This window comes from Poecilia mexicana, unplaced genomic scaffold, assembly GCF_051168715.1.
Source record: "Poecilia mexicana isolate PSO_F unplaced genomic scaffold, ASM5116871v1 scaffold_2, whole genome shotgun sequence".
NCBI lineage: Eukaryota > Metazoa > Chordata > Actinopteri > Cyprinodontiformes > Poeciliidae > Poecilia > Poecilia mexicana.
In genome coordinates, this window is record NW_028263371.1 from 40,416,265 (window position 1) to 40,444,080 (window position 27,816).

The following is a 27,816-nucleotide window of genomic DNA, read 5'->3' on the forward strand; positions in this document are numbered from 1 at the left end:
AGACATGCACACAGGAAGACAAGCTGTCTTCCAGTGTGCATTTTATTTAACTAACATGAAATACATAGAGGAAATATAGTTCTTCATGATTGAATAGAAAAAAAAAATATTAAAAGTATAATCTTTCCCACTATTAGAAAAAAAAACATGTTTATTGTAACCATACACCATATTTTCAATACAAATGTTGCAGCATATATGAACTGACACCTTTTATCGTTTCAACAAAAAAGCCTTCAAAAACTTACGTCATCTACAATTTCATTCACATTACATCTTGCATCTTATGTAGTTTACTTCACTAACGTACTGTCACATACACAACGCAAGTTAAGCACAATACTGTTTGAACAAACTGACAAAGTTAGCTCTACCATCTGTTCCTGAGATATGAGTCATATGTGTTTTATTTAGACTAGCTATTAACTTAAAATAAAGAACGTTGCAGATCAATGTACCAGAATGGAGTGAAAGCAAACTTGCATGCACTTGTTGTACATAATCTGACTGTGCAGGTTATTGAAGCACAATAATCCTTGATGTTTTCGTTTTTTTCCTAAAAGATTGGACCTGCATCCTCTTGACAGGGCCCTGAGGTCAGCACAACGTTATCCAACCCTATTTCGCCTCCAATGCCTTTCCCGCGTTGAGCCTCAAAGATAATCTGAAAGACATTTGGTTGAATCTTTGTATTATTAAGTTGCAAAATTCGTTTCAACACACTCCAGTCGAATAAACAGAATTTTAGATCTACATAATTGATAGCGCGCCGAGTATTTGTCGTGACGTTCATGCATAGCTGTTATTAAAGTCAATTTCTTCGTGATGACAATAAAATCTAAGAAAAATGTTTTTCATAAAACAGTGACTCACAGACTGTGGGGCCTCTTCCTTCCAGGCCACAGTGAGGAATTCTGTTTGCCAGCTCTGGTTTTTGCTTTTTCTCTGCTCCCACACAGGGTAAGCATTGTTGTCCAGCAGCACCCTGAGCGAGCCTACGTCATGACCCGCCACGCGGTAGTCAAAGGTGAGGCAGAAGCTGCCATGTTGGGCTCGGTCACTGAGAAGCAATTTCAGCTTGGCCACGTCTTCTCTGCCGCCGATCAGCCCACTCAAAGCCATGTAGTACTCGCCACCTGATTGGATTCAACGGTATATTAGTAGCTGCATCTAAACAGTCAATAAGTATTTTGCAACACACTTCACTTTCGTCACCCTTGTCATGGTATGCCACAGTCCAGTCCATGTCATCGGTTTTATCTTGGACCCATTCACAGGCTCCCTGATCAAAGTTGCAGTCCAGGAAATATTCTAGTTGGAAAAAAAGTCAAACGGTTGTACACTTTTACAATCGGCCACCCACAGACCATTTTTATTGTGTCTAAAACATGTTTTTGATTACCTTCCTGAGGTGGTTCAATGTAGATTTCTTTGACTTCTGTGGGCGGGCCAAACACTGACTCAAAGTCCTCTGATACTGAATTTAGAGAAGAAAAAATAGATAAATAAACAGATTTTTTTTAATCCACTGATTTTTCAAGCTATGAAAGTTGGAAGTTTTTGACATGATTTAACTTTTTAAGGAAAAGTGAGTTGTTTTTTCATCATGAAGTGGGGTTTGGCCAAACTGTCATTAGCTGAACTAAACATCAGTTTGAAATACCACAGTTTGGAAACACAGAAGCAAAGTTAGAAATAATGTTTAAGCTAAAACCTACTCAGAACTTGGCCAGTCTGAAACCACACAAGGTAAACACTACATATTAAATCTTTATATCATCAAAGAAGTCATAAACACAAAAGTCTTCATTTATATGCTGTCAAATCGATTTAAAACCAGGATTTTGTTCAGGTAAAGGTCACGCTTTTTAAATCCAGTGGCTCCATCTATATCCCCTCCTTGGACTTTTCCTCCTCCAGGATCACATGTTTAGGTGTAAAAATAGACCCCAGCCAAAAAATAAAAAAAACTAGCATGTAAAACTGTACGATTATTTAGTAAAATAAAATGCTTGGGCATTGTATGAGTGAATATAATGCTTCACTTATTAAATGATAAAATCATCACTCTCTTTATGATATTTGAACAATGGTCTTTTCAATAAAAAAAAAACAATCATTGAGTGTAGTATAATATATATATATATATATATAAAGTAGGGTTTTCATCTACTTTCTTCCTAAGCAAGATTTATCCTTCTAATTTTATGTATTTTGTTTGAATAGCAGCTTATTTACATTGACTGACCTATTGACTCCTCTATCCCTGAAACGGGAACATTTACAATTGTTCAGTAAACCTTCTTGATCTTGATCTATTGCTTTTATACATATCCAGTCAACAGAGAGTTGGCAGCTCTGTGATGAGTAGGCAGCCTTAGCTTCCTGCTGATAATAGGGAGATTAGACTCTGTTTGCTGAGAATCAGACAGAACCTATAGGGGCCAGGCATACGACCTCTTGTTTTAGCTGGAATGTGGGAGAACTATACCTTTAAGTACCAATCGGGACGTTGAAAGAAAGTATGTTTTCACAGGCTGCGATGTAGGGAGGCATTGACTCGGCTTAGACACTTTCATGAACAACCCTGAAAAGAGGATTTATAATGGCACAATTGATTTTTTTTTTTTTTTAAATAGCTGTTTCTTCTTTAGCTTTCTAAATAGAGATTCTGATGTTATCAATGGTCCAGTGGGGCTTTTTAACCAACAGGTGCGGACCTGTTCTCCATTTGCCGTAATGTTTTAAAATGGAGCTTCGACTTTAGGTTTGAACCCCCCCACTCCCAAGCATTTTAAAGCTCCTGCAGCAAACCACCGCATGTGAAAAGCAGCCCTTTGAGACTCAGATGAGTGACAGCTGGGATTACAGAACCCGCTCAGCTCACAGTGGGGCTGGTGTTAGAGAGGCCTAGAGTGGTGATGACAGGCTTTTCCTACTGGGAGGCAAAGTCTTTTAGCACAACAGCTGTTTGGGGGAAAACATAATAAAAGGGTTGTGGGGGCTTCGCAATCTTCCTTCCCTCCTACACCCCATTGTGAGACTAGGAAGCATGCTCAAGATGAGTTTTATCCTTAGGCTTGCACATGCCAGAAGATAAAAAAAAAAAAATCCTTCCCAGAGGTGATGGATGTCTTGGGGCTTGTCTCCTCTTGCTATCACAGGTCTAACACAGAGACTTGTATTTTCACGAAGATCAAGCGGGGAGGTGAAAGGCAACCTCAGTTGTCATGTTTCTAAGAGAAATGAATGCTACAACATGACCCCTGTGCTCTACGCATTTATATCTGATAAAGAGAAATATTACATCAGCTCTACATTGCTGGCTCCTCATTCGGTTGGTTCTATCTCCATTTCCTTTAACAAATATAGTGTGAGAGAATCTAAACATTTTACTATCAGGTTAGAGTGGACAGTAAATGGTAAATGGTAACTGGCTTTGTACTTGCATAGTGCTTTTTCAAGTCAAGAGGACCCCAAAGCGCCTCATACTACAGTCGCTCATGCATTCACGCCGCCGTTAGAGCTCTGCATTTAGTCTGGCAGTGTGCTTGAAATCCATCCAGGGACACACTGAAGGAGTGCACCGAGCTTTTCATCCAGTCTGATCTGGTTTGAGTTATGTTGCAGAGGGCAATGGGCAAATATTTTAGTGTATCGATGCAAAAAGCTTAATCCTTGCTATGGTGCTTGAGTCTCCAAGCTGGGCTACACGGAACGGGTAAACTCCCTTCAGAAGGGGCCATTTGTGGGATTTGAACCCAGGATCGTTCTGCTGCACAGTAACAGTGACTGACAGCATAAACACTATTTTTGATGCTTTACATTAATATTTAAGTATATCTCTGTTTCCAGTGCAATGGGAATCCATTTACTGGCCAACCTCAGAGGCTCAGAGTAAAAGGTAATGCAGTCTGAGGCATCAACCCTTCCTTTACTGCTTCTTTGGTCAAGAACTTCATCCTGAGCTGATGTTTATTTCAGCTGCTGGTCAATGCGTTGAACATAGACCAGAATTTCTGACTGCGATTTACAACAGGACAGCTAAAGAGCAGACACTCACTGAAAACATCTCCCCTTGGGTTGAGCTGGTTTTCTTCCTCTTCCTCTTCCTCCTCCTTCTCCTCAGGAAATTCCTCTTTTCGTTCCTCCGTCGGGGTCCCAACGTAGACCTCTCCATCGTAGTCGAAAGGTTGATGGAGGACGTTGGGGGACGGCGTCGGGACTGTTTCAGGGATGGCATTTTGTATCTCCTCGTTGCTTAACTTTCCTCCCAGGATCTCTGGCCTCACCTGGGAGTCTGGGATGACTGCAGACAGGAAAGGGAACCGAAACACACGCACATGGATGTGCAGTTAAAAATTAGTATTTTACCAGGACCTGTTTGTTGTTTATATGCATTCTGCTGTTATTGCTCTCGTCTTCCTTGCAGCTTCTTACCAACAAGGTCACTTGTTTTTTTTTGTTTTTTTTTTACGGAAGCAGAACAAAAAGCAGCCTGTGAAATCTGCATGCAGATTAAGAGTGGCTAGAAAATTAAATTAAATTAAAATGAAATATTAGTGCTTTAGATGCAAACGTGATCGCTCATATCAGCTCTGTCATGCTGGAAGTTTCAAGCAATGGTTATTGTGGTGGCACATTTCCAGCTGCGAGCAAGACAGACAAAATAAGCCAACGTAAGGAAAAGTGAAGCATCACAAGAAATCATCCTCACATATCATCTCACCATTGAGGGAATCATCTGCACTGCCTTTGTCTCCATCCCATGACCTCTGATAAAATGGCTTGGCTATAAAAAAAAAATAAACCCATCTTCATTTGCGCTGAAACCTCCGACCTCGAGAGTCGGAGGTTTATTGTGATCTCAGTCCTACTTCAAAGAGCACAGCTTTGTCTTTTCTTCTCATTCTCTCCAAAATGAGCCGGTTACAGTGAAGTTTCATATTTACACAGGTGTGTTTTCAATCCGAGACTCTTACAGCCTTTAACATCGAGTGAACTCCAAAAGCAGGAAACTCGCCTTGGCTATGCTCCCGCTCGCTGATGGTTAAATAATCTAAATGAAATGTGCAGCTGTGAAACTACTTCTGACCAGTCTGACTTGCTGCTTTGATCTGGGGAAGCCCTCTTCCTTTCTGCTTCTTACTTGTTTCTGTACAGTTTGAGAAGCATTCATAAAAGCGGTTGCTTTAAATTATTCCCTTACCAGAGCATTCAAAGCCATTGCCTCTGAAGCCAGGTTTGCACCGACACCTGTAGGACCCGTGAGTGTTCAGACAGACGGCATGTTGGCTGCACTTGTGGGTTTCATCTGCACACTCATCGAGATCTGCAATCGGGAGAACGCCGCTTGTACTTTCAAAAGCATCATTAATAGCAGACGTTTGACCTTAAAGAACACCTCGTAGACCCACCTACACAGTCATATTTGCCGTTGACGTATTTCAGATCGTAGCCATTCTGGCACTTGCAGTAGTAACTGCCAAAGGTGTTCACACACTGTCTGTTGTGTGGGCACAGGTTCTTCCCAGTTGTGCATTCATCGATATCTGAAGAGAAAAAAAAAAAAGATATTCAACAAGGAAACATTTTTGTTGAATTCAAGCTCCCTATTGAGGGGTGCATAAATTAGATTTTATATTTTATTCTCCTTTTCATTAAGCCACATAGTTATGGCTTTATTGTTACTGTTTGATAATAAATCCGTGGTTAACCGCTAAAAATCTGGGCATGTTTTTTTCATCCAATCTGGTGCAGCCAAAGTTGAAATTTAATGTGGAGTACAGGGTCAGACTGTGTCCCATCAGCACTGTACAGGACATCTGGGCTCGGTTAGTTTTTGGCTCACCTTAAAAGTGAAAGCCTAGCTTTTCTTGTCAAATTGCTGCTGAATGTGTTAGATCAGAAGCACTGTGGAAATTAGGTAATCTAAAACTGGAAGAGTTGGACTGTTTAGGATTTTGTGATCTATGTGTAGTCTGGCTCAGTCGTAGCTCAAACAGAGAAGAATAAAACCTTGTTGCATTTATAATCTACCAGGCTGACAGTGTAAAGTTACGACCTTATCCGGGAAAATGAGTATCCCATACGAGACATTGAAAGGCAAAGTCATTCTCTTTATTCCTCCTTTTGAAGTTGAATAGTCCTCCTAGTTAACATGGCAGCTCACCTACACATGTTCTCTCGTCTTGGCCTAGTTGGAGACCTGCAGATGGACAGAGGCAGCGAATCTCCCCCTCTACTTCCTCACATCCGTACTGGCAGTGAGCGATAGAGCACGTCCTGGAATCTGAGCGCATTAACGTAACAGACATGCTCAGACATTGAGTTTTGAATTTTACTTTACATTTGAAGTAATTGTACGTGGGAGGGAGGAAAAGATCTCACTTGCGCATGATCCATCAGACATTAGCATGTATCCGTTTAGACAGTAGCACTTGTAACTACCATGAGTGTTCATGCAGCGATGCTCACAGGGACGAGGTTTTAGGCCGCACTCATTCAGATCTAGAAAAAAAAAAAAAAAAAGGATCACATTTACATCTAAGTTTAAACATCTAAAAATGGTGTGGAAAAGTAATGTACTTTAACAAATTGAAGCTACATTAATCTGAACCCAGTCAGACCTATGTTACTCGTCCCCTTCCTCACTGACCTGGTAATTACCCACCTTGATTGCATGTTTTTCCAGTGTATCCAGGAAAACACTTGCATTTGTTGGGGCCAACACACTCGCCATGCTTGCAGCCGTGCTCGCACTGAGCTGGTAAAACATTTAACATGGAGAAAATACCACGATATACCAGACATATTAGTGGTCGAGAGTGGTGGACTGCAGTCAAACCACACATTTCTATTATGCAGGCACGTCCTCCGGATTTTGTGGGTCAAGAAATTTTGATGAAAAGAACAACATTCAAAAGCATGAGAGGCAGTATTCTTCCAGTATCTTGTTAAAAACAACCATATCCCTTGAATCTTTCTGCATTTTGTCTAGTTACAACCACAAATTGCATTGTGTTTTAGAACAGAACAGAACAGAATAGAAGTGTTATTCTAGACAAACACAAAGTTGCACATAATGGTGAAGTGAGAGGAAATTCCTGGATGGTTTTCAAAACAATTTCTGAGTAAAAAGTGTGTTGTACATTTCCTTCAGTCTGACATTATCAACTAAAATCCAGTGCAACTAATTGCCTCAGGAAGTTACCTGGTAAACAGAGTTCACATGTATGCAGTGTAAGCTAGTGTAAAGCCTTGGAGGTTTGTTGAGGGATATTATTGAACAGACGGCATCATGAAGACCCAGGGGTACAGCAGAGAGGTCAGGGAGGAAGATGTGGAAGAACCTAAAGAATCTAACAGATTACTATTCAATCTAGCATTCAAAATACGTTAAGACTATGGCAGAAGCACAAACCTACCAAGGTTTTGTTGCCTGCCAGACACGAAAAAAAACCCATTAATTTAAAATCCTAGAAGGACACAAAGCAAGAGTGGTCAGATGAGAGCAAAATTGAATGTCTTAGCTTACATACCAAATTCTAAGTGTGGCAAGAAACTAACACTGCATCACCCTGAACACACCATCCCTATGATAAAGCATGGTGATGACAACAACATGCTTTTTTAATAGGGTTAAATGTTTTGGTCTGAAGTAGATGGATGGCGCTAAATACCTTTCAAAAAGTGGCTGCATTCAATTATATGACACACTTTTCAGATTTGTATTTGAAAACCATAAATCCTTTTCCTTCCACTTCCAAACTATTTATTATTTTATTTATTGATCTATCACAAATACTCCCATAAAAATACAGTGTGTGATTGCTTATCCTTGTTTTTTTCCCCCAGAAAATATCAGTACATTATATTTTCATTTAAATATGTAGAGATCCTACCCTCGCACTGCCCTTTATTGTTTTTCACCCAGCCATAGCAGCACTCCAGCCTCTTTCCATAGCGACACACGCCTGCTTGGCTTCCGGCATGAACTTGTCGATGGTGCCTTTGTGGAAGAAGCAGTGAGGAGATGGGTATTTTATCCGCCACATCATTAATGATACGCTCTGTTTCGAGGATCAAGCATTCAGAAACAAATGAAGTTTCTACACAAGCAAAATTATCTAGAGAGCCACAATGACACAGTGGTGAAAGTTACTTTTCGTTAAAAGCTCTCCCCCTTTTATATCCAAAAGTCTTCACACAAAATCAGCTCCTTTCTCAAAGAAAGTTTTTTTCAGCATCTGTTTTCAACTAGTACCTTGAAAACAACAACCAATAAAACGCATCTGCTCTTTAGCCTGTTTAAGGATAGAAGTAGGGCTTCCTGTGGAGCGACCTCCAGCAGAAAGGATGGTGGAAAACACAAATTAGACTCTCCACATGATGCATATTGACACCTCATGCACAAGCCAGTTTTCAGCTGTACTTTTATCTTTGTGTGAGTTCTGGAGTCAAATGCATTTCTAGTGCCAAGCTATTCTCAGTTGTGTGGAAGGGCTCAGCATTGCACTTAGAATAACCCACAGTCATCAAATATTACATTGCAGAAATGTATTTTTAGTTTAATTAAACCTTTTTTTATGTTCCACTGATTGAATTACAAGAAAAAAAAAAAAAAGAAAAGCTAAATCTAAAGGCTGCTCCTCTCACCTTTATTGTCTTTATCTTAAAGCTTGAAGGTAAGCTTTGATATCCCAGATGTTTAGATGTTGTGGGATTTGGGATTCTAAAAGCAGCTTGCCCCCGAGGGAGAGGAGGAATCTGAGACTGGACGAGAAATCAACAGGAATAGCTCAGGGAGTAGGAGCTCCTTGGCGCAACAGGTGCCCTTCGGTTACAAACAGTTGCTGCACCACATTTAGAAGACCCACACTCATCATCATCTGTCTGCAGGGACAGCATTTTAAACTTTACCTACAGAATGAGATCTTGAAACAGCCTGTTTATGTGCTATTCTCAGTGTCCTTGGTTATTTTGGAGCTAATTTCTTGCATAACCATATATCAAATTTAGCTGCAGACAGGGTTAAAACACAGAAAGCATCGCTTTCTTTGTTAGTCTGACTTACCTGTAAGCTTCTGTGCTGCCAGAGGAGATGTTGAGCAGGATGAAAAAAGCACCGACCAAAGTAAGCGCCTGCATGTCTGAAAAGTTGAACAGCCCTGCGCTGCTTTGTTTCTCCGAGAGTCTGACTTTCAGTCTGGGGAGTTTTGACCAATTCCTGCCTGACATACACTTTCATTAAATTCCTCAGATAAGGAACACGTCTTGGTTGAGCTTTCACTCAAAGCACGCTGGATTTCATGTGTGTTCAGAACCAAGACTTAAAAGTCTCCTTTCTCTGTGCTCCAGCTACTCTTTGTATCCCATAATTTGCTTCCCCTTCATCCCCTCTGAATTTCTGGAGGTGGGTTGACACTCTGCGAAAAGACACTGCTCTGAGACAGACAGGGGGCGACTGTTGGAAGTAGGAGGGGGTTTGTAAGTGGGGGTGGGGATTTTGTTTGGGTTTTCACTCTAATCCTTTACTGGTCTGCCTGAAACCCATGCAGGAAGAGACGGAGTCCAATTTTAAACATGTGTATGCCAGGATGACGCCACTGTTTGTGAAAGCCAAGACGAGCATTAAATACATGTACATGCCAACTAGTTTGCCTTCGCTCTGTTTTTAAGAGATATGCATGTAATTAGTTGCATCCTCTAATTGTGGAAGCCAAAGAAGCATGCAGAGGCGTGCTGTTAGCTGCTGCAGCACTCTTTGATGTCTCGCTCAGGGGTAACACATGAAGCTTTGCTGTCTCACACATGTTTATTCTTGGTTCAGCCATAAACTTGTTTAATGGGTTTGCACACTTCTAAACACAGCTCTGACATCTGGTCCTGCTTGTTTGTTCACTCAACAAATGATCAGCCTGTGATTTTGTGAAAACCTGCAGGATTTGCTGTTGGTTTGCTGTTGAAATGTTTCTGTGTTTTATTTCCTGTCTGAAGACGTCAGCTCACAAAATTGATTTTTTTTTTTTTTTGTAGCATCTCTGTGATGTTTTTTGCTGAGATTCACCCATATACACAAAATAAAACATCTATGCCATGACAGAGACCTTAAAGACAGAGGTCCAGACAGTTTTAGACGGGTTTTTTTGCTTCAACACGGCTGATTCGTGGCAAAGTTATGCAGAGGAACTGCTAATGAACCTTTATTTAATTCAGGTTGGTTGAGTGAGGAAAATAAACTAAAGAAACGCAGGATACTGACAGGCGATGCCACTGGATTGACCCCTCAGACTATTTTACTGTTAAAATGAAATGATGTTCTGAGCTGTTAAACACTGGGAATCAGAGACAAAGAGATGAGAAATCACTACTGATCACAATTACAACTTGTTTATGAACAAAAAGACAAAGTCAGCCTATGGGAACAGGACGATGTATGAAGCTCAATACTTTGTCAATCTCCTTGTCTTATCATATTAGTTTCTTTTTCTATCATATGTCCAAATATGTGGTAGTTTTTATAAACCTGTATACTATTGTTTAGGTGTTGTTGTTTTTTTACTATTTTTACTGTGAAGTTCTTTGTGACTGATGTCTGAGAAAGGCTATATAAATAAAATGTACTTACTTATTGACTTACTTGCTTATTTATTTACTTAGCCCGTTTAATCCCAAATTTTTTCCTGCAAAATAAGTGCATGTATTTCAATCCTTGGACTTTCCTCAGACATGATATTTATGAATTAATACATTTTATGTTGGTTATGTTAGTGAAAATGTAGGTTTTATACTCAGCAGCAATTGTTGCCAGTGGAAAACTGCACAGTCTAAATTACACAAATCTTTGTTAAATGATTGTGTTTTATGCTCTGAAATATATAGATGCGACAGGAAATGAAAAAAGAAAAAAAATATATAAGGGGGCAGTAATCGAACTGTGTGTAGCAGAAAATGGTGGATGGTCAGAGGGATTAAATAGAGGTCATATTTTCACATCAAAATAGTGTTTTTTTTTTTGTTTTTTTTTCTGTACTGTGTGATATTGGCCAACATTGTGTGAAATGATAGTGATAGAATCAGTTATTTATAAATTACAGTTGCCCATAATTTTACAATCCATGTTTTTTTTTTTTTTTGGTTTTTTTTTTTTCAAGCCTCTTTTATTTCTATTTTGAAATGTCAGTGATATAGAGCGTTCAGTGTTTTATGTATAATGGAGCTACTCAGTTGACTGTAAGCTACATTGAAGTGCAGGAAGATCGTCACAACAACAGCGCTCCCACATGTCCTGGATCAAACTTCAGGTTTTACATAAAAAAAGATGTTTAAAAGACAGGATACAATTTACCTTAAAATTTATGAGCACTCCCTTGCAAGATATCAGTATTAAATCAAAACTGTTTTTACACACACATTTAGGCTGGAGACGGGTAATTGAATGAATAATCAAAGAAAGACTACAAAACTGGCAGCGGCTTTGATGTTTCTGTGTCATATCTCTAACTGAACGGACATCTGTGCAGGGGCTCCACCTGGACCAAGACCGAGTCCGACTGATCTTGTCTTTGTATGGAATGAATATCGACTTAGTTGTCGAAAAAAAACAAAAAAAAAAAAAAAACTACAAGACATATTTGGACAAATTTAAATAAAAAGTAAAATAACTTAATTTTCACAGCATGGTCATTGAGAATAGAGATATTTAAGTTTGTGCTTTATTCACATAATTAGAGGGTTATATTTCAATTGTCAGTCACTGTCTTTGTGGAATTTTGTTTTATTCCTCTTCGGTCACAAGAGGTCTCCCTTCGCTGAGTATGCAGCGACATGCATGGGGTGTGTAAACTAAAGAACTGCAGCTAAAAAATAAAGACAAAGTGCTGCACTGTCTCGAACAGGAAGTATGATACCTCGTTAGTCCTCTGTGGAGTTTCGTGTTTATTGCAGTTTCTTGTTGTAATCAAAAGGATGACCGTTTTCCCACCAGAACTTTGCACTGCAACAAAATGAGCACACGCTCTCTTTACTTATCAGGGATATAAGTATCATGACTGAGCAGTGTTCTTTACATTGCCTCTGCAAGGAGTGACAAAGAAAATTAACTTTTGACCGTTTTAAGTATTATAGTTTTATCATGTGCTGCAAGTATTGCAACACTTGCTGTGTGAAAGAGAAACACTCCCCTCCATCATTTCCTAAACCTCAATGATGAAAACCTTTTGAGATAGCAGCAGATACTGAAGACATATTTTCAACAACCTTATTCTGTAGCGTTCCGTTTTATTTTAGAATGGGAAACTGAATTTTCCTTTACTTGGTTTAATCGGCTAGGTCTTTACTATAAAAGGACATACAAAGCAATTTAGAGTTATTTTGAAAGTAGTGAGCATGCACAACCACATCCTGCTTTCACAGGGCATCGACATTGGCAATGAACGCACAGTAGGCAATACCGACAGCTTTGCAAATGGGCCACTGCTCATCAGAGATAAGATGTTTCCATGTTTGAAGTACTGTTTAGTGAGCACTGGCGTCTAGATTTGACCGATGTTGATGTAACAGTCACATTTAAAAGAGGTGTGTTTAGCTCTCACCGCTGCTTCCTGTTAGATATGCCTGATAGATTGATGCACTGAGCCTGTTGTACAATAAAATGCTTTACTAAACACATTGGGAAGTTCTGCCTCAGTTCAGGGAAGGGAGAACTGACTTCCACTTGCATTAATAGAAGTGGCTAAATATGTGATTTCCTTGCCTGACCGTGTGTTCGCATTCTGAGTATCAACAATAAGCTGCTGACTAAAGTTCTTAGATTAAAAAAAAACAAAAAAAAAACAAGAAGGCCAAATCAGGAACTTGTAAAGACTCTGACTGTAATGAGGTGCTTTACAATATGAAAGTGGAAATGAAACACATCACAAGTTTTACCTAAACTGATCAGTCAAATGTCATACGGGAAACAACAGCCAGAAATATTTGTGTTAGGCGGCTTTCCTGTTTTATGTAGCAGCTTTATCAACCTCAGAGTTTTACGGTGCTGGTGATTGTCTCCAAGTTACTGGCAGCAACGTAATAAAAGATGAACAACCAATATGCATTTCTGATGTCCCTCCCATGTAAATTTACTTGCTTATATATAGGCAGTGGGTAGAAACCACAGACTCTCTAAAGACTGCTGGGCTGAAGACATCCCAACTTGATTATTACTATACACAGTTCACTGTTAAATCTGGACTGATCCAACACTGGAATAATTTAACAGGACGGGTTTGAGCTATGGGTTTATCCCAGTACACTAGGTCAACTTTTGCATCAAACAAGAATGCGACTCATAAACAATCAGAAAAAATGTGCTGAAAGCTGTAACTTTGGGCACAAAAAAAGTATTTGCTGAAAATGTTTTTTTTTTTTTTTTTTTTTTACTTTTAGTCTAATTTTACATCAAAAATTCCCAGCATTATAAAAACAAATTAAACAACCACATGACTTTTGAGACTATGTTTAACTGAAAAACACTACAGTTTGATAACAAAATTCACATTCAGCATACAACACTGTAAACAGCTGTCACACAGCGTTATTTCACCATATACAGTGTTTTATCTCATCCAAAGACTTCAAATTATTTTACTCTATAATCCTTCATCCAGAAATGAACACATTATACTGATGGTGATAAGCTACATTGTAGATACAACTTTCCTGGGGCAGACTGAAAGAAACGCAGCCTCCATTTGGCACCATCGGGCCCTATGATCAACACCAGCAGGCAAGGAAGGTGAAATGTCTTGCACAAGGACACAACCACAAAGTGACGGAGATAGACAGAAATGCCGGTTTGAAACAACAAGAATGCTCCTCCTGAGCCACTGCCACCGCCTGCAGTGGATGCTTTTCTTCAGCAAAAACCAGGAAGCTAAGAGTAGATGTGAGGGTGAAGTAAGCTAAATACAGGGCAGTTTACTGGAAGAAAACCTGTAAAGATTTGATACGAGAGCAGTCAATAACCTGGCCTTCAATAACGATGCTAACTGTACAGCCAGAGCCAAAATGAAATGGTTTAGATCAAAAATACATTCAGGTTTTAGAATGACCAAGTCTAAACCTCACTGAAAACAGCTGCATGATTTGGAGTTAGCTTAAGAACTGGAACATTACAAACTTGTCATACTTGCTTTGTGTATTTTCTTGACGTCAAACACAAGATGTAATTTCAAGCATCTTTAGTTTCCTCGGAAGGTTTTATTTTGAATCCTCAGTTAAGTGCGAGTGCCTCAGTAATAATAAAGACTTCTGACAGGACTGGATAGGTTTACAGTGATGCTTTAGTTTCCTGTTTGATGTTGAAAGAGGTTCTGTTTTCACTGAGCCTTAAAGGTCAGAGTTTAAAGCTGCTCTTTAATCCCTCCTTATTAAATAAGTTTGCATGGGGTGTAATTACACAGCCATGTCCCCTGAGAAGAGACCCTCCCTCACCTCAGTGCATGCCTAACAGGATAGGACATGCTGCGGAATTGCTTTTACTTTGCACAGGTGTAAATAATGTCTGTGCTGTTATTAGAGAGCTGCGTTGTCGCTTGTAAATGAAAGATTTAATTTCCAGTTACGCTCTACAGCTGGGTAATAAATACCCAGACTTGACATTTTACACCGTAGTTGCAGATCGGAAAGTTGCATAGATACATTTGTTTATGCACATAAACAAACAGATGTTTGTCACGTAATGCTGCATGAAGAAGTCAGTGAGGCTTTTGTGTTATAAGTGAGCAGCATGTGAGAAAAGCTCAGCTGGGCAATAGGGGAACTGTCATAAATAGCAGAAGTCACAGTTCAACAAACTATAACCTTACTTTGTCTTCATGGCATACGCTGACCCACTGTCAGCTGTACACATATTCACACACACAATGCACAGGGCAATGAATTTGACAAATTAGAATGCCCTAACTTCAGTTATTCAGAACAAGCAGACAGACATTTTTGAGACCAGAGAGTTAGTATGCACAGTTTTAAATAGCTGCACTTTGGCAATACTTGCTGTATACCAAGTGGAGACTTGTGCTTATGATCACGACTAAAGAAGCAAAGTTAGCTAATCAAATTCCTGTCTGCTTTAATTGTGCAACCTGAATCAACTAACAGATTTATGTGTTGAAGTCAGATGATTTATCACCATTCAGTTTTTTTCTAACCCAGTGAAAATTTCCAAGTGGGGGGAATAAAGGCATTGTGCCAGCAAATTAAATTAAGACACAATCTCAAATGAATGACATACCTAACATAAGGTTACGGATTTAGAAATGAAGGTTTTATAATATAATACCCAGACTTGACATTTTACACCGTAGTTCCAGATCGTAGTTACAGATATGTCACAGCATTGTTTCAAATGACAAACACCTTTCGAATAAAAAATAGTATAGCTAGCTTAGGATGTGATACTTTTCATCTTTTGACCTCTTTAAAAACTCAGAAGTAGAATTTAAATAAGGAAGATTCTAAAACTGACCTTTAGTCTAGAACGTTTGTCTTTTTCTGTGTGCTTAATTAAACTGAAGAGTTTTGCACGAACAGTGTGACTCTGCAGCTCTTTAACCACATCCTGTTTCATACCTATGAAACTTCTGAGCTCCCACAAATTCACAATCAAGCTGTTTAACAATCAGTGGCACTAGTTCCTCAATGTGAAAAGTTAGGGTAAGAAAAATCTTTATTGTCTGCAATGGTGGCATACTTTGTCAATATAGATGTTAGTGAATTCTCTGCCACTCTGCAGCTTCCTTCAGAAAAACAGACGTTTGACTGCAAGCAGTCAAAACGTTAGTGTTATCTAACGTATAGACAGATACAAATGATTTTCATAAAAAAAAAAAAAAAATCAAACACATTTTAATCTGTTTCTTGGCAGAACTTCTCACAAACTAAGCAGCTGTCAAAGTCTCCTTTTCTCTCATGCATGCTTGCTCTATAAGTACACCCCACCTTTAAACCACACAAAGATGCAAACCAATAACATCTCACTTCCCACTCCCTCCTCTCACTTCCTGGCCAAACTTAATGGAGGAAAACTCAACGCATTTGATCCAAGTCATACAGTTAATGGAACAAAATATCAGTGAAATGGATGTGAAATTCCAACTTTATTTAGCAAAGCGTTCTGCGTCACAACTGTGGCTAGATTCTGTTAGTGTCTATATTTTGATTCACGTGTATTATAAATTGTGAGCCTTGTTACCTTGTCCGAAAGTTCGGAGTCAGAGAGTTAGATAAGTTGATTTAGTTACTTATTGCTTTGACATAATGGAGAAAGAAACAGGCCAAGTTGTTCTGCCTTGTTTCTTATTTAAAATCAATTTGAAGACTTCTTTTTTTCCATAGGCATCAAAGCATATCTGATTTTTACTATACTCAAAAAAAGTGCCTTAAAGAAGTTTTTTGATGCAATTGTCCTAGTATCTCAAGAACTAATGTGATCTGTGTGTGTGTGTGTGGGGGGGCGGGGGGGTTATAAAACAAAATCAATCCGAAGATCAGAAATCAGCACAGACTCAAAGACGAGTTCTGTCAGTTGTGCAGTTCTGCTGTAACATCACTTCCTCCCACAAAATAGTCAACTGTAGCCTGTTTAGCACTGGCAGGATGGCCTTTGAAAAAAAGCACAGATATGTTCACAAAGCCTGCAAGCCACAGAATACATAAGCAGGTACTTCTTAAAGCACATTAACATGTAACTTGAACCATCACTTTTATTTCAAAATGCCACCTTTTAAGTTTAAGATTGTCTTAGCACCTAATTTTTAGAATGTTTCGAAGTTGAAAAACTGCCTATAAAACACTACCTGTGTTTAACCTCTTAGCTCTTTTACAGATTATTCTAGCCACTCAGTTATTTACATTATAAGGGCCATTTGAGTGGTACCACTGGGATCCTTCTCTCGAAGCACATTATGTACTGTAAGCTCCCATATGCAGCCACAGAAGCATCAGTGTTCTTTGTGTTGAGGTTCATTCTGTTACAGAAGCTGCACAGTGTGCTTATTAGAATGACGGCAGATGGGATCTTGGCGCACACTGCCAATTTCATCTCAATCAATGCATCGTGTTGTTTCAGAGTCATTTGCATTTCTTTGCATTGGTGTTAGCAGGTTCACACAGGATCGTTGGATGCAGCGTCACACATGCAACATTGGCATAAACAGGATGTCTGACTTGTGTACAAATGCTGAAGTTATTAATCGACAAATGGATAGAGGTACCATTGTCTGACCAAACTACTTAAACAGCCCCTCATGTGTTAACTATACATTTTCAGACTAAAAGTGACCTTTTCCTGTAGGGAAAGAGAAGCATGTTCCATTTTCTTAGAGCCCATTCTTTCACAGCCGCAGGGGTCTCAAACTCCAGTCCTCGAGGGCCACTGTCCTGCAACTTTTAGATGTGCCTCTGATGCGCCACACCTGAATAGAATAATTAGGTCATTAGCAAGGCTCTGGAGAACTGATCTACACGAGGAGGTAATTAAGCCATTTCCTTTCAGTGTTTTGTACCTGTGCCACATCTAAAAACTGCAGGACAGCAGCCCTCGAGGACTGGAGTTTGAGACCCAATCTCCCCATGTATCGATTCTTCAGTATGCAAAATCAGGCCAAGTAGCATTTTCACAGCCTTCAGTGATAGATCTGGTGAATGCCAGTTAAAGACCCAAGAGCAACTTTAGTCACATGCCTACAGTTTAGTTTAACCCTGGTGCAATTTTCACTTAAATGCACAGAAAAATTTATAGTAAATTTTAGGTTTGAATTTGAGAAGGTCACTAGGCTTGTTAAGGAACCTCACCATAGAAATTAAGTTCAGAGTTCTCACTGCTGCAGTTGGTCAACTTTACCTTTCCATACAGCATTGCAGACCATTTTCAACTGAGCAGTCAGGTTTGGCTTTTGGAAAATCCAAAATGTTTAATGCGACCTTTAGTAGCAGCAGATTCCCCAGTCTTGAAGTTGAACACATCAGTAAATGTTGCCAATATTTCAGTCTGTAGAAAGTTTACACATCAGGATTTTCATTGAAATCCAGTTTGGGACATCGCCATGCAAACAAACCTGTACACCACATTTATTCAAGTTTGTTTTATTTTAAATATTGAAACATGTGCATGCCAAAGTTTACAAGATATGTCTTGCTTAGTGAGCATTCAGAATTGGCCAAAAAAAAAAAAAAAAAGTGATGAAGGACAAGTCCATCATGCAATCATTCCACAGCAGGGATTCAAGGGACTGATCCCTGTGCTAAAGGGAAGCCACTTGCTTTACATCTAGTAGAATTTGTAGACAAAAATGCATCTGTGAAGTGGTTCAAGTCAGCAGCGCTTGTGGAATGTGCAACACATGGGAGACTGGTCTTCATGATGACTCCGTCTTCTCCTGTTCAATGGCTGGAACAGAGTAAAGACTTTGAGTTAACCTCAGAACCAAAACGCATGCATTAAAGTTACTTGGAGTAGAACTTACTCTCTTTAGTTGGCAGCGTGTTCTTCTCTTGCGTTTCAGTCTTCTTCAGCTTGGTTTTGTCAAAGGTTGTAACCTCAGTGATGTCAGGTTTGTCAGACATGATTCCAAAAGCACTAAACAGAACACAGTAACCATTTTAGTAATTAAATCAGAACACCTCCGAGCACAGCTACACCCTGGTTAGCAACCAAAGTTTGACAATTTTACAGTTCAACACACCTGACTTAAGCAACTACTCATTTGACATGGCTTCAGTCACAATACCAGACAGAAGCAATCGTTTTAAAATATATACATATATGATTTTAAAAAGAAAATTTTACACACAATACCACAAACAAAATAAAAAGGAGGTTACTTACCAAGCGTGTAGGCGCAGTAGATACACTGAACAAAAGCCTCAAAGTCACAGGAGCAGAGTAAGAATGAGCGGCTCATTCATTCAATAAATACTGCCCAGTATGTTAATAACCTCTGACGTCACGCCTACGCTGCGTTTGTCAACCAACCATATTTTTTGGTTTTAAATATATTATTTAGGATGATTTGAAACAAATGACTAACATATCCATATCGTAACATAAGCTCAGATAAGTAAGCAGTGCCTTTTTTGACGAAAAAAAAAAAAAAAAAAGAGTATTAATTTAGCAGCTGCGTCCCATTACGTGATTAAAAGTCCGGTGAGTTGAGCTTCTCTAGACGTCACGAAGTTGTGCAAATTGTAGTCGTAGTTCTAGATGTTTCTTCACGCAGAAGACAAAAGACACCATGAAGAAGTCTAATGCAAGAATTTAAGGCCAGGATGGCAGGTTTTTATAATTTTACCACTTGTGACCCCATGTGGACTAATGCGATAATGCAGCTACGATAAAGCTGTGCAAAAATGCGAAGCACGTAGTTAATAAACCTAAATATTTTAAGATCAGCTTGTGAATAAATATTTTAAACGGACACTGATGATGAAATTTTATTTATTATTTATTTAAGACATTTGTAATCAAAGATTCTGAAATCTTCTGGCAACATTTAAATCAACACAAACTTATGTCTCCCATCGTTTCATGTTTTTTTTTTTTGTTTACTCATAAGATTTAAACGCTGCTTACAATTTAGAGATTATTATCAACCTACTGTAGACCCACAGTTTCATAGTCCCAAAAATGTAAAAGCAATTAAATAAACATTTGTATTTTTATGTGTCAAACATAACTTGAAATAGACATGTTCAATAGACAAAGATCAGTTTTTTTACCATATTGATTAGATATCAGAAAAACATAAAAGTTCAGATTTATTCTTTCAGCTTTTTTATATTGCAGACCAAAGACCATGAGCAAAACTTATACAATGCAGACCTAAAGTACAACTCAACCCTGACAAACCTATTAACCCCAGTCTGATATTTCGCATGTCAATGACTTAATACAATTCTTGCTTTCCTAGAACAGAAAACATCCAATTTCAAAAATGAAAAGAATTTGACTGCGTGGTTTGATAACTCGGATTATTAGTATTTCTAAAGTGTCTAACAATAATAGGTGTTGTGAATTGGTCCTATACAAATGAAAAATAGTTAACTTACATTGAAATATGTGGGTCTGTTTGATGAGCCAAAGTATAACATCTTAAATTGTTTTCATGTCATGACAGCCTGCAGAACATGAAGAATGGAAAAACTAAATATACAGAAACAATTTTAGGTCACTTTTAATGTGAAGTAAACTAAGTCAGTGGTTACGTGTTTGTTTATTTCTTGATATGAAATACTTATTGCCTTTGACAGCCACCCTCTTTAACCTACATGTGAAAACATGGTCATGTACAGTACTATCTCCACTTTATTACTTCAAAAGGGCAGGATCAAAGTTGCTAAGTATCACAGTCGCAAGGACATATATACATACCAAATAATGACATGTTTAAATGCTTAAACAATTACTAGGTTATTCTCAAGAATTATTATCTTTATCCCTACTTGCTGCTGAAAAACTTTTTATAAGTTTTGCTGTACATTATTTGATTATCCACTTTTACAACACTTCTCAAGTTCTGCCAGAACCAGGGCTCAGCAGCTGCAGTTCTGGGCCACTCCACAACACTTTTCTCACAAAGCCTCCTTCTGAGGCGCAGGAAGTGAGAATGTTGCAGGACAGGTTCGAGCATCAGCAGAACAATCACATCCACATTTTCATCCAGCAGTCTTTGGTGGGCCAGATACATTGCCAGTCTGAACACCCCAGTCTTAACGTAGCCCTCTGTCAAGACAAACAGGGTTTTGCGACTGTTTTGGATGCTCTGTGTAAGGTTATCCACTAGAGGGACGCCTAGAGGCCAGTCTCTCTCCTCCAAGCACAAAGGAAGAAGCTTATCGCCCTCCTCTTCCAATTTCACCCGCAGATTCATCATTACCCACTCAGAGACACGTGGATCCTTGGTGTCATAAGTCACAAAGATGTCGTAAATATTTTCCTGTGAGGACAAGGCTCTGTATCCCTTCAGTCTAGCCTTGACATAGTGCAAGACATAAGAAGCATCCCAGTAAAATAAGTGAGCAACTGTTGCCACAAACATAAAGGAAATAAGGAAGAATGTTGTGAGAACGTACATCTTGAACGCCATATCGTCATTTACACATTGATCAATGTCAAAGTATATAAGTGGCTTGTTCTTGTCCTTTAATGGCATTTCACATCTCACCTCAGTTGTCAATCTAGGAATCCTTATTTCTCGTTTTCCAATCCATACAAGGAAATCCAAAGAATCACATGTACATTGAAATGGATTTTTCTGTAAAAATAAAGTCTTAAGATTCTCCGGTCTGGGCTCGAAGGTGGTTTGATTGATGATAGCCAGCTTGTTGGAGCCGAGGCTGAGAGTCTCAAGGCTTTTCATGCCTTTGAAATAGAAACTTTCCAGGTGACATATCTGATTGTGAGTCAGATAAAGAAAAGTCAAAGAGAAACTAGTAACTGTTTCAATACCTGCTATGTTGGACAACGAATTGTAACTTAAGTCTAAAATTTGAAGCCGGTGGAAATAAGACAGACTGTCCCATGAAAAATCTGTCATTTTGTTATTACTTATTCGTAGTTCAGTTAGGTTGCGAGGGAGCTTTTCATAAACATCATCAGGAATTTTTTCAATGTCGTTCCACGAAATATCCAAAACTGTCAAATTAATCAGGTTGGTAAAAAGAGTCTTATATGAGTCATCACCTACTTTCCAAAGAGTTCCAAGCTTGTTATGTGTAAATTGTAGTTCTGCTAAAGATCTGCTGTGCATCTGCTTTGTTGTTAAAGTGGAAATTGAGTTATGACTCATATTCAGCACTCTCAAGATAGGCAAATTTTTTAGGAAGTTTAAATTATGTGTTACTCCAAAAGATTTAAAGTAGTGGGCATTCCAACTGAGATCTAGCACTTCGAGTTTCTTCAGTTCCTGGAAGGCATTGTCATAAGCCAGATCAATCTTATTGAAGGACAGGTCCAAGTAGGTCAAATTAGGCAGTAATGAGAACTCTGTGCCATTTGGTGCAGCAGAGAATCCATTGCTGGATAGATTCAGACACGCAATATCTCCATAACCTTCAAATTGCTTTTGTGAGATGAAGAACAAGTTATTTGAACTGAGGACAAGAACCCGTCCAGAGTTAAAGCACTGTTGCTTTATAAGGCCATGGGATAATTCAAAGGTGAAGTCTTTTGGAGGAAGTTTAAAATATGAAGAAACAGTGATGTCTGACCTTTGAACATATCTCCCTACTGAATTTGAAAGCTGTCTCTGTGGAGTGGGATACAGCCTGTTTTCTGCCAAATAAATCATTTTCAATGGATGAAATTTGTTGAAAACGGTGGAATCAGCCTGAATAATAAAGTTAGTCCCCAAATTCAAAGCAGATAGATTTCGAATTTCATAGAGAGGCTTGAGCGTATCTGGTTGAATATTCTGGAAGACCAAACCCTCCATATGCAAAGTCCTTAATGACTTAAGATTTGAAAACTCAGTTGAAAGATTAATTGTGTTAGGATAACTTTTTAAAGCATAGTTGAAAGAAAATTCAAGCACTTCAAGCCTTGGGAGGTATCGCAGAAATTCAGCCCTTCCTGTAACTTCTCTGAGCAAAAAGTTAAATGAAAGGAGAAGATGTTTAAGCTTCCTCAGGTTCTTAAACCACGATGGATTCAGATACTCTAAGGAGTTTCCCCCCATATTGATTTCCTCAAGTTCAGACAGATTTTCAAATGCATCAGGGTCAATTCCAAGGGAACCATTAGGGCAAGGCACACAGGGAAATGGTGCATTTTCACATCTGGGGCAGTTCCCTTGTATCTTAAGAAGTTTTAAATTATTCAAGCCAGATAAATCCTCCCTAAATATGTACTGTATTTTGTTGCAACTCACATTAAGCACTTCTAAAGACTGGGGTAGTCCTTTGGGAACATTACTTAAGTTGTTATAAGACAAATCCAGATTTTTCAATTTGGTCATGTGGGTAAAACTGTTATTTTGGATTTTCACAGGTTTGCCACACGGATTCCAGTAGTAACAGTTCTTGGATAACCACAGTTGTGTCAGGTTTCGTAAGTTGGCAAAGCTCGTTTGATTCACATTTGTAATGTTGTTGCTGCTCAGCTCAAGGATTTCCACACTGGCAGGTAGGTAGCTTGGAATTTCTTCGAGGCCATTGGCACTCATTTTCAAATCCTGCAGTTTTGTTAGGTTTCTAAGGCTTGCCTTGAAGACCACTTTCTTGTACATGTTTGCCAAGTTGAGATTGAGAGAAGTCAGATTCAGCAGTTTGGAAAATGCATCAGCCTTAATGGTCTTCAGGTAATTTTTTGATAAATCAAGAGCAGTAACATTAGTGGTTATCCCACTAGGTACCCATTCTAGGGCGCGGCCACTGCAGTCAAATTGGACCTCAGAGGAATTGGAGGTTGTCACATCACAGAGAAACTGCGCTGTCCAATGAGGTTTACAGGCAGCAGGCTGGATCTCCAGATGGCAGCACAGTCCAAGGAGAAGCAGATAAATCCAACACTTTGCAGTCTGAAATGAATAACAAAGTCAATCAGATGGTGGAATTAAAGCAGGTTATGAGACCTTTATGCAATATGTTAAACTGAAGAGATAGATTCCTGTTGTGATGAACTTCCCAGTTTTTATTTATTTCCACCCTTTTTAGTAGTAGTGAGAAATAAACTACACAGGTACATATCAATAAATTAGGACACAATTAAGAAACTGATAAATTTCAGCAATTAATAAAAATATCAAACATAAGTAGATTCGTGGGAAGAATGTCTGTAATTAAAATGATGATCCACCCAAAACTAAATTAGACATTAACATTTAAAGACGATTTGTCTTTAAATGTTATTTTTTTAGAAGATTCATATGGATCTAATGAAAACAAATAATTTGAATGTAACTAAGAAAAGTCTATTATCCTGTCCAAAAGTAGTTGCAGCTATTAAATCTGTTGTTAACATGGTGCAACGTGTTTTTTCCGAGCCGTCCATAAACATATCATGAACGTCAACATAACGTCAGTTTGAACCTGTGTCCGTTAGGTTTCTTGGAATGTGGTTTGATGAAAGAATGACATGGGGAGTGCATATTAAGAAAATAGTAGATAAGTGTAGGAAAGTATTAAATATAATGAGATGTTTAGTTGGAACTGAGTGGGGAGCTGATAGAAAATCATTAAAAGCAATTTATACTGGGTTAATTAGGTCAGTCTTGGATTATGGATGTATAAGTTATAATTCAGCAGCAGATTCAAACCTCCATAAGTTAAATATTATTCAACATCAGGCATTAAGATTATGTACCGGTGCTTTTAAAACATCTTCAACAGCAGCATTACAGGTTGAAATGGGAGAAATGCCTCTTAAACTTAGAAGGGATCAATTATCCTTAAATTATTGGTCAAACTTACAGGGACAAAGTCAGGATCATCCAACATTAGAGGTACTTAAACATGGCTGGGAAAATTCAAAGAAACAATTAAAGAGCTTTGGATGGATAATAAACTCTAAAGTTAATGAAATTAATTTAAATCAGTTAGATATATGTCAGGCAGTTCCATTATCTGCAGTTCCACCTTGGTTAATTCATGATACTGAGGTTGATTTTTCCGTCTTAGAAAAGAGCAATAAAGATAAATTTAGCAATATGAATAGTAATATAATACAAGAATACTTAAATGAATATTGTAACTATGTACAAATCTACACAGATGCATCAAAAAATACAGCTAATAAGGTAGGGATAGCATTTATTGTACCACAGTTTCAGATTAAAGTAGGAAAAAGGATCAGTGATGGAGTCTCAGTGTATACAGGAGAAATGCTTGCTTTACTTTTAGCAGTTCAGTGGGTGGAAGAGGTAAGACCATTAAAATCAATTATTTGTTCAGATTCTAGTTCTTCATTATTTAGTTTGCAAAATAATAAATCAGATAGTAGACCAGATATATTAATTGAAATACAACAAACACTTTACAGAATCAATATGATGGGGCTAACAGTAAATTTTGTTTGGGTTCCAGCACATCACGGGATTAAGGGTAATGAAATGGCAGACAGAATGGCCAAAGAGAGTACTAACCGGGTGAAGATAGATATTAATGTTAGTTTTAGTATAACAGAAATAAAGGGTACAATTAAAAAAAAAACAAGAGAGAGGTGGCAAAAGTTATGGGATGAAGAAAAGAAAGGAAGGTGGTTATATAAAATTCAAAAGAATATTGGTCAAATGAGAAGAACAGAAAGAATAAGAAGAGAAGAGATAATTATTTCACGGTTTAGAATCGGACATACTGGACTAAATAGATCATTATTTCTAATAGGGAAACATCAGACAGGGAAATGTGACTGTGGGGAAGATGAGACATTGGAACATGTTATTTTCAGTTGTAGGAATTATTTGATGCAAAGAAATAACTTAATTAGAAACCTTAGTAGCATGAAAATGAAATTTGATATTGTTGATTTATTACAGAAAGATTCAGGAAGTAGAGGATATGAGGCCTTATTTTATTTCTTAAAACAGTGTAAGTTGTTTAATAGGATATAGTAATATTTATTTATTTATTTATTTTTTTTTTTTATTTTTTTATTTTTTTATTTTTTTTTTTTTTTTTTTTTTTTTTTTTTTTTTTTGTCATGTGGTCCACACTCCTTACCAGTTGGTGGCGGTAATGCATACCTAAAGTTTCTTGCCAACCGCCATTAAAATTCAAATAGAAGAAGAAGAAGTGTCCGTTAGGCGCGCGAGTTTTGCTGCTGAGAAGAGGAGGAAGCCGTGGTTTGTTTATCATTGCAGCAAACCAGCCAGAACTAGCAAAAGGCAAACAACTTTTCACATTTCTTTCCAAACAAACCGAGTAAGTTGAGTAATGCTGTTGGATGCACATTATGATAGCTAAATGATTCCTATATCCATAGACTATATCCGTATATGCATGGCTATATATCATGTTAAGAATGTTAAAGGTGCAAAATGTCATGTTTTTTTTGACTATACACTATATATATGGTGTATAGTGTATACACTATATATAGATAGCCTGTTTCCTGGGCCTCCCAAAATAGGCTAGACAGCCTTCAGCCTTCAGCACTGTGGATCTATGGTCAAATAAAACCATAAAATCCTTATCCTTTCAGAAAACCTGAAAGAGTTATCTTTTCTCTCTGACTAAATAGGAACATGGGATTTAAATTATTGTGCAAAATCTTTGTTGCCACATTGTTCATGAACCAAGACTTGAACATGATAAGTAGATGAATTTTAGGGTCAGAATGGAATCAGCAGGTGAAAGAGTTTGATTTCTATAAATCAGCTTAAATTAAAGCTGAGGAAATTACTGACGTTTTCATATGTAAAATATGTATACTCTCTTGATATACATCTATAAACAGTTTGGTTTCTGTCAAGATGCAAGAGAGTACTAAGCAAATTGCTCTTTTATATTGGTCAATATTTAATATTACATAATTCCCGTCTTTAAAATTAGTTTGTCAAAATGTAACAAACCATGACTCATATATTTGTATATATATGAGACATATGAAATATGCAATCCTATTTGTTTTGTGCTAATTACAAAAGAGGTTATCAGCACAGTTTTTGTCATTTATTAAAGGTTTAAAAATTACAGCAGTGCGCCACAGCAAATAAATAATAAGCTGATAAACAGGTGTAAAACAACTTTAAACCGTTTATATTCTGCTTTTCCTCTCTCTCTGTGATGGCACGCTGACCTGTTGCCATGGCAACCGACACAACATCTCCTTTAACCTGCAGAGCAGTGAGTAACGTATTGACCAGAACGCCTTGCACTGCAGTTAGCTTCCTGCTTTTGGAGCGGTCTCCGATCCGCTTGTATTCACACTGTCTTTCAACCGCATCAGAGTTCACTTCAGCCGGACTGTGACCTTGGTTCAGAATTCGCTTTTTTAAACCGTTTTGAAATTCAAATTTGCATTCACACTCCCCAAACAAATTGGACTTTCTGAACAAACAAATTAGAGTCTGATTAGAGCGGACTAAATTGGGCTAGTGTGAATACACCATGTGGGTTTTTAGTCATTACTTATTGTTTAAATGACCTCAGGTGAGATGAGAAGAATCACTGTAAAAACTGTAAGCATCCTTGGATGCTAAAACACGAGCACTGTGAACTAACTCATTTAAGTCAAATAAAATCAAATATTTACAAAAAACTAAACTCGACTACAGTTCATAACTTGTGGTTCATTTCTCTGACTTGCCAAACCTGTTTTGAACCAAGAACGTTTATGACTTGCTTGATAAGACCCAGCTGCTGAGTGTTGCTCCCCAAAAGCCCTAAGACGTCAACTGTGAAAAATTCTTTATGTCTCAGTTTATACGTGCTACATTTGTTCTAGAACAAACACTCTAAAAGGTAAAAATACTTAGCAATAAAACATAAGAGCAGGTTCATGTCTTACTCTTGTAATCAATTAAGAATGAACACAAAAACAGTGTCATTAATAACATGTTTGACACATTTTTCTGTCACTAAAATAAGTGGTGTAGAAGGTTGTGTTAGTAAAACTCACCATTTTGCATGATCCTTTAAGACCTCTAAACTGCTTCCTGCATTTGTCTCAGAAAAAAGTTTAAATGGGATATAAAATATGCGAATAAGACATATTTTCATACTCCATGGTTTTTTAAATCCGCATGTTATGAAAAAAATAATCCTGACTACTGAAGTCAGATATAAAAGCGGCAAACTGTTTCACAGGATGTAGGAGAAGAGTAGCCTGTCAATTGC

At 38.1% G+C, this 27,816-nt stretch overlaps 3 protein-coding genes across 3 annotated transcripts; all 3 read right to left on the reverse strand.

Moving 5' to 3' along the window:
• Nucleotides 1–133: 133 nt before the first annotated feature.
• egfl6 (EGF-like-domain, multiple 6) lies at nucleotides 134–9,446 on the reverse strand. Its single transcript, XM_014990500.2, has 13 exons — nucleotides 9,077–9,446; nucleotides 7,905–8,011; nucleotides 6,674–6,766; nucleotides 6,391–6,510; nucleotides 6,173–6,292; nucleotides 5,418–5,552; nucleotides 5,210–5,332; nucleotides 4,730–4,792; nucleotides 4,064–4,309; nucleotides 1,403–1,477; nucleotides 1,216–1,311; nucleotides 874–1,136; nucleotides 134–664 (listed from the first exon to the last, which is right to left on the reverse strand). Exons 1-13 carry the CDS (start codon nucleotides 9,238–9,240, stop codon nucleotides 557–559), a joined length of 1,713 nt encoding a protein of 570 aa, XP_014845986.2. The 5' UTR covers nucleotides 9,241–9,446; the 3' UTR covers nucleotides 134–556.
• Nucleotides 9,447–18,113: 8,667 nt separating this feature from the next.
• On the reverse strand, nucleotides 18,114–19,006 carry tmsb4x (thymosin beta 4 X-linked). Its single transcript, XM_014990513.2, has 3 exons — nucleotides 18,872–19,006; nucleotides 18,510–18,622; nucleotides 18,114–18,433 (listed from the first exon to the last, which is right to left on the reverse strand). The coding sequence occupies exons 2-3, from the start codon at nucleotides 18,607–18,609 to the stop codon at nucleotides 18,402–18,404; spliced, it is 132 nt and encodes a 43-aa protein (XP_014845999.1). The 5' UTR covers nucleotides 18,610–18,622; nucleotides 18,872–19,006; the 3' UTR covers nucleotides 18,114–18,401.
• Nucleotides 19,007–19,469: 463 nt separating this feature from the next.
• On the reverse strand, nucleotides 19,470–27,770 carry LOC106919862 (toll-like receptor 8). Its single transcript, XM_088016477.1, has 2 exons — nucleotides 27,599–27,770; nucleotides 19,470–23,558 (listed from the first exon to the last, which is right to left on the reverse strand). Exons 1-2 carry the CDS (start codon nucleotides 27,599–27,601, stop codon nucleotides 20,481–20,483), a joined length of 3,081 nt encoding a protein of 1,026 aa, XP_087872603.1. The 5' UTR covers nucleotides 27,602–27,770; the 3' UTR covers nucleotides 19,470–20,480.
• Between the last annotated feature and the right edge of the window lie 46 nt (nucleotides 27,771–27,816).

Bases quoted from the DNA above. Each gene is read 5' to 3' on its own strand.
- egfl6 (XM_014990500.2), bottom strand. From the start codon at position 9,240: ATGTCAGGCAGGAATTGGTCAAAACTCCCCAGACTGAAAGTCAGACTC. The intron at 6,767-7,904 runs GTAGGATCTCTA...ATGTTTTACCAG, and splicing joins CAATAAAGGGCAGTGCGAGG to CTCAGTGCGAGCACGGCTGC. The intron at 6,511-6,673 runs GTGGGTAATTAC...TTTTTTTTCTAG, and splicing joins TGGAAAAACATGCAATCAAG to ATCTGAATGAGTGCGGCCTA.
- tmsb4x (XM_014990513.2), bottom strand. From the start codon at position 18,609: ATGTCTGACAAACCTGACATCACTGAGGTTACAACCTTTGACAAAACC. The intron at 18,434-18,509 runs GTAAGTTCTACT...ACTCTGTTCCAG, and splicing joins CACGCTGCCAACTAAAGAGA to CCATTGAACAGGAGAAGACG.